Here is a 12,608-nt window from a genome sequence, read left to right on the forward strand (position 1 = left end):
TTGTCTTTACGGTGACAACTACTGTCTTGGTGGTGACGAACTAAAACTGTCTTTGCGGTGACGACTGTCTTGGTGGTGATGGCTGTCTGGGCTGTGGTGACGACTACTGTCTTGGCGGTGACGACTACTGTCTTAACGGTGACAACTACTGTCTTTGCGGTGACTACTACTGTCGTGGTAGTGTCGAACGAAAACTGTCTTTGCGGTGACGACTGTCTTGGTGGTGATGGCTGTCTGGGCTGTGGTGACGACTACTGTCTTGGCGGTGACGACTACTGTCTTAACGGTGACAACTACTGTCTTTGCGGTGACTACTACTATCGTGGTAGTCTCGAACGAAAACTGTCTTTGCGGTGACGACTGTCTTGGCGGTGATGGCTGTCTGGGCTGTGACGACTACTATCTTGACGTTGACGACTACGTACTGTTTTGGCGGTGACGACTACTGTGATAGCGGTGACGACGATTGTGATAGCGGTGCGGTGACGACTATTATTTTGGCGTTGACAACTGTGACAGCTCGGTGACTGCTACTCTAATGAGGACGAATTCATGGTGGTGACGACCAGTGAGGAACAATATTCCCAGGTAATAGTGATAGTGAATGATAGTGATGATACTAATGGAGATGATCGAATTAATTGCGAATATAATAGTAATGAGGACTATGATAATAACTGATGGTGATTATGCTGTATTGATTGTGATGATGATGATGATGATGATGATTGTAATGGTACTGATGCTGATAGCGTTGAAGGTAATGATGGTGACGATAATGATGTAAAAATAATTGCTATTGATAGAGATTGTCACTCGAGGTACGGTATATGATGAGTTAAAAATGATTAGATTGCTTCGTTTTCTCCACGCATTTCGCTTTATTATTCTTTCGTTATTGCACCGTTGCTTCATTTTCTCCGTTCCGACTATAAAAAAAGCAAAATAAACACTGTAGTTTAAGATAAACATTAAGTATTTACCAATTACGAATAGTTAATTGTCTCTTGAGCGTGTACTGCAGCAAGGTTTTGGTGCCAGATTCAGCTGTGTAAGGTTTCCTCTCTTCTCCCACAGGACACCGCCATCAATCCGCCACCGCCGTTGAAGAATGAGATCGTAGTGGATCGTTTGGCGTCCGTTCCGGTTCGGAGCCGCTACGAGGCGCTGAGGAAGGAGGCTTCAGAACTTGATACCCAGATCAAACAACTGCACGACGCATTGGACACTCTCTTACGGATTCAGCAAAGGTACGTGAAACGTGACGAGAACTCTTGATCCACAAGGCGGAAAGAAAAGAACTCCACCCAATACTGAATAGCCCGGAACTCGCCCACTGTGTTGCTTTGCTATATTTATGTTCTTCCTGCCTTTGAGCATTTATATGTCTGGTCAAGCATTATTATTATTATTATTATTATTATTATTATTATTATTATTATTATTATTATCATTATTATTGTTATTTTTTTGGATGATATTGGTGTACAGATTACTCATTCGATATAGGTATTTTTTTTATTGTAAGCAAAAATTACATAGAATAACAAATATTTTTACAATTATTGTAATACTCATATATGAATATTCTTCAAAATTCGAAATTGATTACCAATCTCATAGTAAAATAGCCTACATATTACAATTTATTGTATAAATACAATGTAACTGGGTCACACCCGAAAAAGCAAGATGCTTGCGGTGGCCAAGAATGAAAAGTAGACAGAAGGAGAAAAATAATAATAATAATAATAATAATAATAATAATAATAATCACAACTGTGATTAAACTGTTAAATATAAGTAGGCCTACACATGAAGTTTAAAAAGAATAATAATAAAAACAAACAAACGGTACCATATCCTACAGTATACATTAACATACTAAGTTAAGAATACAACGTTGTTAAAGTGACAGCAAAAAATAAAGGAAGAATAAGAATTTACATGATTATAATTTTAAAAATAGTTCAAGCACTTGGTTTTTTAATAATTTATTGTTTAATAATTTTAGTTTAGGATTCCTCTTTATAAAATCATTATATAATCTTGGACCGTAATTAGAACTGTGCCTTAGACCTGCTTCAGTCTTACATTTTGGTTCAATGAGGGGGAGCGAAATATTGTATCTTCTTGTGTTATGGCCATGATCGGATGATAAAAATTTAGCTTGATATATTTTATGTAGTGATTCAAAATAGTATAGATATAAATTTGCTTGATGTTTAAAACATTAAATTCTTTATATATGAGATGAGTTGGATGATCAAGTTTTCTTCTTAAACATATTTCAATAATTCTTTTATGTAGTAATATTAATGGGCGAATGGTACTCTGATAATCCACCCCATCCTATAATTCCATACTGTATTATAGACTGAACTAGGGCTAAAATATTTTTCTCAATAGTTTTACTGGTATAAAGCGACGCAGTTGAACAAATTTGTGTAGAGTTTTACGTAATTTAAGACATAAGTAGTTAATATGAAAATCCCATTTTAAGTTTTGATCGATGAAGATACCTAAATATTTCACGTGGGTTTATGGGCGTAGTTTAGGACAATTGCAAATTATTATATAGTATTTGTAGCATAATATTCAGCTCAAGTTTATTCTGAAAAGCTTTTATTTAAATTACGTTAGATTGGGATACTTTTATTTATGTTCATCTAAAATATCTAATATAACACTGTGTCTAGTGCTTACTTTGTATCAGATAATGTTCTCATATCACGATATGATAAACGGTTAATACATTTAGGCCGGGTTTCACCTTTTTTAATTGGGTTATTTTACGACGCTTTATCAACTGATGTGGTTATCTAGCGTCTGAATTATATGAAGGTGATAATGCCGGCGAAATGAGTCCACGGTCCAGCGCCGAAAGTTACCCAGAATTTGTTCTTAATGAGTTGAGGGAAAACCCTGAAAAAACCTGAATCAGATAACTTGTCCCAACCAGAATTTGAACCCGGTCCCCCTCGTTTCACGGTCAGGAGTCTAACCGTTAAGCTACAGCGGTGGAAGGTCTCTTCTTACATTATGAGAGATAATGTATTCAATCCACGGAATGGTTGATAAATGAAGCACTGAGTCAAGGAGCTTCTTTCACAATGTTTACAATTCGTGAATTTTAAAATTTTGTTTCTAAATTGTGAACTTCTATTTCACAGTCTGAGTAGTTGAACTTTACAAACAAATTTAAATCTTTACAAATTAAATTTTTGCATATTTTAGTGATCGCAATTTTTGCTCTCAAATAAAAATTTACAAGAAGTACAAGATTTTCTATTAGATAAGTTGAGCGAAGTAGGAATAAGCAGCCTTCGTGAGTTTCAACTCAGGAATAGGACATTTAAAAATTATTCTTCACAAAATATCATTGATCCATTAGTGTTTAGGAGGGTAGGTAAACATCACCAAGATTTATTTAACTTAGCTTCGATGCTTTAGAAAATACACGCTTCTTCTGCACAAACGTAACGTATAGTTTATAATATAATAATAATAATAATAATAATAATAATAATAATACTAATACTAATAATAATAATAGACCACACCGTACACGAGCCTGGCTCTTAAGGTAGTGGCTAGAAACATTTTTGTTTTATAAATGTAATTTGTACTCACTAGCTAGCCAGTTAAATAAATAAATAAACAAATAAATAAATAAAATAATTGGTCATACATCTATTCACTTGTCAGAAATCGTCTGCATTTTAAGATACAGGCCTATATCGAAAGTAGTGCGCATCTCCTATACTCACAAAATGACAGATAACAGTGCAGACGATTATTGACAGAAATATTTAAAGCTATTGCTTTAGGTACACCGCAGTTCCTTCATTGCCGCGTCTTCCATTTAGGCGACCCAGGCTCGATCCCCGACCTCAGTAGTGACTGAATTTATGGTAGACAAAACAGACGTTGAAGACTGCTTTTTTTTTTTTTTTTGAGTACCCAATTTTTCATCTATCATTCCACCAACATTCTCCATCTTTCCCTAATTTCATTTATCACCTGCAGTGTTTAAAAATAGGCTGGTATGAAGTCTTGCGGGTTTTAAGAGTTTTCAGTGCAGATATAAGAAGAGTTCCGGGTTCCGAGCGTTGTTTTGAGTTGACACAGTCATTGTACATAAGCACTTACGCGGTATTCCGAAGTATAACGTTAATCTTTATCAAGAGCATACTCATCATAATCACAAACTGTGGATTTTGTTTTAAAAATGAACTAAGGTAAAAATATTAACTTCGTCTATGCTATATATTTTGTAAATTAAATAAAAATAGTTTGACATGACGTATTCAGAGAACTAAATGTAAGAGCTATTGAATAAAAAATAATAGTAAGCTTATAAGTTATGCGATATATATATATTTATTCATTCATTCATTCATTCATTCATTCATTCATTCATTCATTCATTCATTCATTCATTCTGGTGTAGTTAAGGCCATCAGGCTTTCCGTTCCACATCACTAGAAATACAAAAACAATAATAAAACGTATTACATTCCTGAAAAATGACAATTATACGTAGACAACAGTACTAAAATAGAACTGATTACACATTTAGGACATACTTGTATAGATTATGTTTTAAATAACATGCAGAAAAATGGCAAAACTATGTTAATGCGCATGCGTCATCTATGATTAGATATTGGTTTGCACTTGATTCGTGAATCAATTATGACTATCAGGAATCGATCTGTGACAGTTTGACATGCTGCAAGAACGCATGGCTATTAGTCAGAAATAATCAGAGTTTGAAGTTTGCGCTGTGCGAACAGTAAAATCCATGTGCGCATGCCCGTGACTGTTCAAACCAGTTTGGAACTGCTCTACAAACAAACCTATTGTTGCACGATTTCCTGCGTTTGTTCATGGTGACACAATGTTCACTAATTCCCATATCAGAGCAACATTTGAAGCTAAGGAATTTTATAGTTTTTTTGGTGACGGTGCTTATTCTTGTATTTCATACTTCATGGCTCCAAAAATATCGTAAATCTTAATACTGAAGGTATAATGATGCACATATTAGAATAAGAATATCTATTAAATATAGGCCTATATTTGGTGTCTGGAAAAGGAGATTTCCCTGTTTATATCTATGGAATTAAGAATTAAATTGAATACCTAATCATTAATAAATACATAAAATGAAATAAGACTGTCGTGGCATGGATATTTTTTTTAACTCGAACAACCAATCAATAGTTGGCATCGATTAGCTAGAGGCTGCGATGTTCCCATTAATAGTGTCACCTATTGAGAATTAGCTGAACTATTTCAAAGTTTGTCACTGTTATATATTTTGTTCCGTCTTATCTCGTTGTTAGAAAGTTCAAAGAACTTCCTGAAGCAGACAATGTTAAATATTTAGGTATGCATTTAGATCGCCGCTTAACATGGCGTAAACATATTGAAACTAAACGTAAGGAATTAAATTTTAAAACATCAAAAATCTATTGGTTATTGGGACCTAAATCAAAACTGTCATTAGAAAATAAACTTCTTGTTTATAAAGTCATACTAAAACCAATCTGGACATACGGCATTCAACTGTGGGGAACTGCTAGCAACTCAAACATTGAAATACTGCAGAGGTATCAGTCTAAAACTTTACGTTCTATTGTCACTGCACCATGGTATGTACGAAATGATGTCATTCATCATGATCTTAACATTTCAACTGTAAAAGAAGAAATCTCTAAGTTCAGCAAGAAATACCTGCACCGATTAAATCAACATCCGAATCATCATGCATTAAATTTGCTGGATAATAGTCAAATAATAAGAAGACTTAAAAGGACCAATGCCCTTGACCTTCCATTCATTTTTACTACAGCTATTTAAAACATTGTTATTTTTCTTTTGGAGTGTTGTCATGGGATAACATCTCCACTCATGTCATATTCTTTTATAATATTTACTTATTGTCTATTGTAGACAGATTGTAAATGTGGCATAATCGTAAAAAAAAAAAAAAAAGTTCGCTTACACGATCAGAAAATTGGAGGTCAGATATCTTTGAATGCCAGTGTAGAAGCAACTTTAGCCGATATTTTCTGATGTATTATTTTTTCAACCATTATTTGAGGAGTTGGAATTTGGATCACTACACTTCAGCTACGTGCCTTGTTGTTGACATAAACATATTCATTAACCTTTAACATATTCAATCAATGTTGATCATTACCTTCAATTACATTTCATAAGACATAAATGAATGGCTTTATTATTTATAGCAGCGGATTTAGTGGTTGCTAGGTAACGAGAAACATTGCACATTGCCCTTGACATGAAGCTCTCTGCGCCATTGTGACAACTGCCTGATGGATTGCTTGTCTGACGTGCAAAGGATGTTGGCATAAGGCTGCTCTTTTGTTTTCTTTCTCTTGGTTACGTGGCCTATTATTCATGTTTTCATGTGCCTGCGTCCATTGTGATCTCGAAGGAGTAACATATTGAAAGATTAAAGAGGCGTGCGTTCTTCCAGACCTGCACGCATGCCCTGTTGCCGTAATGCACGTTGAAAAACACACGCACGAATTCGAGAAATAAGTTTATGTTAATGAAAAGTAAGATAAAATAAATAAGCCGCAATAAATAATATTGGTACATAACTCTGATTAAACCGAACTGTAAGAGAAATATTTCGGCTTGACCCAGACAGATTGACAGATGTCAAAAGTTTAACGATTGTCAAACAACATAATCTCTGATATTCGTAATATATGTGGTAAAATTTGAAGATGGTATTAAAATCGTAGTAATTTGCTACATTGAGTAAATAGAGTTAAGGCTCATTCACAATGAAAATTAAACATAACGTAAGCGTTAACTTAACGTTACAGTAAAATCAAGAAGTCATACTATCATTCACGATGGGAACATAAACATAACAGCAAACAAACTTGGTAACCATGGAAACATAACAACGACGCCATTTCCTCTTATTCTGTCAGTTATTTTAGTTATTGTTTTATAATATTAATAATTATTTAAATACTAATAAATAAAAATATAAAAAAATAAAATTTTAACAAACTTAAAACGATAGTTATTATAAAACCACGGGATACAGCTACACTTCAGCGCTCTACGATTGTGTTCTGTTTGCAAATCACGTAATCATAAGCATGAAAGTTTGGAATTTGCAAACTTTCATGTTAACGTCTTACTGTAATGTTTATGTCAATGCTTAAGTGAATCATTGTGAATGATCCCATTTGGTAGCCTGGGCGCAAACTTCTGTGTTTATGTTACGGTTATGTTTAATTTTCATTGTGAATGGGCCTTCACAATAGCAGCACAGTGTAGTATATACAGTCACGAAGCTCAATACATAGTAAATATGCATTCATAGACAGTTGCTAACCACTAGGGTCGCTACTATCGCCTCATTATAGACAATGAATAGTACCTGCACAGTCTATTGTTTCTAGTACCCTCATAAACTCAAGCTCCGTGACTGTATATACTAGACTGATAATAGTATATTATGAAACAAGTTTATAATGTTATACCTTATGGCACGAGTCAAATTTTAGGGAACGAGCGAATCGAGTTTCTTAATTTTGACGAATGCAGTAACTGTATAATATTATAAACGTGTTTCATAAGCTTCGTACGGCGGCACTGTAAAATAATAATAATAAAGAAATAACATCAGACTTGTAATGGTGGTTAGTTTGATATCATGGTTTATGAAGAAAGAGGTTGCTGTGACAACAATGATGTATTAAATATTTTATCATGGCAAATCGTTTCATAATGTTAACTCTGTCGTTTCAGTTGGCATGGTAATACTTTTACGGCATTAGTACAATAATGTGTCATTGTTATGCACGATTTTGACTAACGATGAAGAGTTGATAGAACAGTTGGTGTTAGCTGCCTTGAAGATGTCACCCGCCATCTTAAGGAACCATCTATACTAAACTGTAATTTAATTAACACGTCAATGCATTTAAATTTTAAAAATGTTTTTCTTCTACATCTTTTGATATCTATAGTGTTTGTTTTAGGAATTACCACAGACAACTTGAACATTAAGAGAAAAGAATCATTTTCTGTTTCAATAAATTTCCCCTTATAAGTAGTATGTTTGACTGAATAGAAATTCGTCTTCTATCAGTACAACTAAATACATTAGCAGTGATTCTCAAAAGGGGGTCCTCGGCCCTTCGGAGAGCCAAAGAGCAGTTATGGAGGCCGCGAACAAAATAAAATAATAATAATAATAATAATAATAATAATAATAATAATAATAATAATAATAATAATAATAATAATAATAGTAATTTATTGAATGTATTGAACAACATACAGTTGTAATAAGTTCCTTTCAATCGAATTTATTAAATTCAATGTCATATTTCATATTAAAAATGATTAGTATAGCTTGTTTTATGGCAGACCATGGAATGCATGGTAAGTTTGAGGAAAAACAATTAATTTTCTAAGTCGTTTACATGCTGGAGTACAAAAAATAGTGTTTTGAAAACTGTTATACAACTTTTGTAAGCTCTTTTTTTTCTTTTTGGTTTAGAATTTTAGTTGGTTAATTTATTATAAATTACTATGTTAATAATACAAAAATTACAATTTAAAATGTTTAATGAAAATTACAATATATTTATTGCTTGGACTTCATAATGAAATAACGAATCAAAGTTTAGTTTGTAGATCCCTAACTTGTTGAACTCGGAACCTCGAGGCGCCAGAGATCACAGTTTAAAAATTACTGCTCTATACCAGTGTTCTCAACCATTTTAATGATGAGACCTCCCTTTTCTTCACATTACTTCAGTGCAGACCCCTGGTCTAAAAAGTAGAGTAGAATGATGAGCAGAGTAATGTGGAATTTGGTATTGATTAAAAAAACATTTAATTACGTTTTTATTTAACATAAAGTAATCGGATCTTACAATTTTCATAGAACATTATTATTATTATTATTATTATTATTATTATTATTATTATTATTATTATTATTATTATAATTATATTATTATTATTTTGGTCGCGGCACCCCATTAACTGTTTTCCGACACTCATAGAGCCGAGGTCCCCCGGTTGAGAATCACTGTTCTATACTACAGGGGCATCACTTTATTTTTACTTGCATTTTTATTGTACCTTCCTTTCTGAATGTACTTGACTCCCACCCCTTTCACTAATGTTCCTGCTCCCGTCAGCCACACAAACTTACGGCCGCTGTTACATTCGAAGTCTGCTAGCAGTGAAGTAAACAGTCCAGAGTATAGTGTGTTTCAGAAATATGGTTGCGTTTTCTATAGAAGAAAGAGCCTGTATTATTGAAGCTTATTTCCAGGGGTAGGTATTTATGGAGATTAACTTTATCATTTGTGTTTTTTAATACTGGTGTCGGCGGAGATTGTTGGAGATTGATTTGTACTTTTGTTGGATATTAATGGAAATTTTGAAAAGTACTATTATTTTGAAATTGGAGTATTAACTCAGCATGAATATTACTTTCCAAATAATTAATATTAAAGGTTCGTTGGATTCTGGTAAAGGTGCGGTATGGCCAATAGACAATATTTGTTGGATTGAGACTGTATTTAACACACATGCATTAAACACGAAAAAAAAAAAACTTACAGCCCTCAAATTAACATTTTCAAATTATTAGTGAAATGTTGAATTCTCCGTCTTTTTTGTTCACTAATGTAATTAGAACACCTGAAATACCATGTAATGTAGCCTACTTCGATATTATAACAAATTAAAAAGAAAAAATAGTCCGAAAAAAGAACTCAGAACATGAAATTCGCTATAAAACGACACAATAATAATAATTCGCGAATGTGTTCATATTTCGCTATTAGAACTCTATTTCGCGATTTGTCGTGATTATGTTATCCGCATATTATTAATCAGAATCACTTAATTCGTAAAGATTAGTAAAAATCTATTGTATATCTATTTCAATGTCGTGATTTTCGCGATCTCCATAAACACCTGACCCTGCTTATTTCCCACAGGTACGGTGTGTAGCCTGACTGAATAACTTTATCTGTGTGGACTGAGCATAAGTGAAGATTAGAGTTACCGAAAGTACGGTAATATGCTGAATAAAGTAGGCATTATATAATGAATACAACCGCCTGAAGAGTTGAGTTTGTGAAAAAAAAACTGTTACTACTCTACTGTATTTTGATAAAATACCGTAAAAGTAATAAACAAACTGAAAATTGTAACATCGCATTTCCCTGTAACATAAATGGATATACTACTTTTCTCTCCTCCTATAGCTAGTAAAATGATTTGTTTACATATTGCACTAGTAACACCAAACTCCTGTAATGGAAGGGGGTAATAGTCTTTCCGAGTATAGCCAGGTTAATGTTAAAAATGTTGGTAAAAATAAAGTGATGTCCCTGTACATAGCCCTATAACCTGCGCTTCTACAAAAGACGTCCTTATTTTCTCTATTTTTGAGCTAAGGGATCGTTTAAGTGACGAATCGTCAGTTAACTGCTGATCGATATTGCTGATATGGTTATTATTTTCACGAGGCGTTAGAAGATTGAGTTGATATTCGTCGAGCAAAATCTGAGACCTTTCGTAAACTGATTAATTATTTCCCTTTAATAAACATCCTACAGTAGATAAACTTGAATATCTGTTGCAATTTGTGTAATAGGCCTATTCGTATCTGCTTCTCAATCCATAGCTCTGTTAATAATTATCCAACGGCTTTTTATCGAAGTTAATTGGAATTGGATGTTCGACTTATTTGTGTTAGACGATCTGTTTGTGGCATATATTTCCTCAGGAAACTTCATTTAATCACTTATACATGAACATGAGTATATTTACAGAGAAACGAATTCATAATATAGGTATACAAGATACACACTAACCCAGTTCCCAGGAAATTACTAACAGAGACGGCAAAGCTGTACAGAATGTAAAATAGATTTTCAGTGGTGGAATATAGGGAGACTGGTTCCGTGGTAGAAGAAAAACATTTCAGCAGCCTAAAATCTCCAGGCCACAATTAAAATTTTCTGCAATGCTTGTACAGAAAATCCTTTAAATTATTCATATTTTGTAATAGAACATGCAGCGTGAGGAAAGTTATGAGATGACTATGCATGAGCTACTAAAAGAAAAAGCGAATTCTTAGTAGATAACCGATTTCTGGTTGTTGAGTTATCTAGAATGACGTTTTCTTCATCTTACTTCGAATATAAATTTAATCAAATGGTCGGACGAAATTCGGAACATTTCGCTGCATCCTCGTCTGAAAATTGTGGAATCTTTGCCGTCGAGATTTATATTGCTGTTAATTTTTAAATATTAGCATTCTTTTGTTAACAAAATTATATTTTATTATACTGTATATAAACTTTATATGTAACAAAGTTTCACCGGCCTCATTTATTCCGACTTTATATTGGTGATTATAACGACGACAGTAACGACGATGATGATATAATGATTATGACCACAGTAACCCCGGCCGAGGTCATGGCATTTAAGTGTGTTTAAATGCGACAGGCTTATGTCAGTAGATTTACTGACATGTAAAAGAACTCCTGCGGGACAAAAATTCCGGCACACCGGCGACGCTGATAATTATAACCTCTGCAGTTGCAAGCATCGTTAAATAACCCATAATTATAATTATACCATAGTAACGACGACGATATAATGGCGATGATTACCATAACGATGATGACGACACTATAAAAACGATGATAATTATAATGACCATAACGACAGTACCAACAATGATAAAGTGATTATAATGATTAAAACGACGAAGTAACGACGATAAGATTATGGTTATAATGGTTGTAACGACACCATTAACGACAATGAAGCTATGATGACAATGATGATTATATCTGAAGAAGACCAACGATGTCGATGATGGGACGAAGTCAGTGATGATACGATGACGACAATGACGACACATTGTCGAAGACAATGATACGATGACGAAGATGGTGATTATACAATGAGGAAGACTGTAATGATACGATGAAAAAGACGGCGATAATACGATGACGAAAACGATTACACGGTGACGACGATGACACGAAGAAGACGAGTATAACACGACGACGATGATTAAGCCTACATGATGACGATATCGGTGATGACATAATGACGATGAAGATGGGTATACGAGAACAATGATGTTGACACGTAAGGACGATGAAGATGGGTATACGAGAACAATGATATTGACACGTAAGGACGATGAAGATGGGTATACGAGAACAATGATGTTGACACGTAAGAACGATGAAGATGGGTATACGAGAACAATGATGTTGACACCTAAGGACGATGAAGATGGGTATACGAGAACAATGATGTTGACACGTAAGGACGATGAAGATGGGTATACGAGAACAATGATATTGACACGTATGGACGATGAAGATGGGTATATGAGAACAATGATGTTGACTAGTAAGGACGATGAAGATGGGTATACGAGAACAATGATGTTGACGCGTAAGGACGATGAAGATGGGTATACGAGAACAATGATGTTGACTAGTAAGGACGATGAAGATGGGTATACGAGAACAATGATGTTGACACGT

The 12,608-nt window shown here is 34.0% G+C and overlaps 1 protein-coding gene across 1 annotated transcript in view; it reads left to right on the top strand.

The window, feature by feature from the left end:
* LOC138695208 (uncharacterized) overlaps window positions 1-12,608 on the top strand; it is a 666,755-nt gene that overhangs the window by 232,849 nt on the left and 421,298 nt on the right. Inside the window, exon 7 of the mRNA XM_069819668.1 lies at window positions 1,078-1,250. Within this exon, the coding sequence (XP_069675769.1) occupies window positions 1,078-1,250 (173 nt within the window). The remainder of the gene's footprint in view (window positions 1-1,077; window positions 1,251-12,608) is intronic.

This window comes from Periplaneta americana, chromosome 2, assembly GCF_040183065.1.
Source record: "Periplaneta americana isolate PAMFEO1 chromosome 2, P.americana_PAMFEO1_priV1, whole genome shotgun sequence".
NCBI classification, from domain to species: Eukaryota; Metazoa; Arthropoda; class Insecta; order Blattodea; family Blattidae; genus Periplaneta; species Periplaneta americana.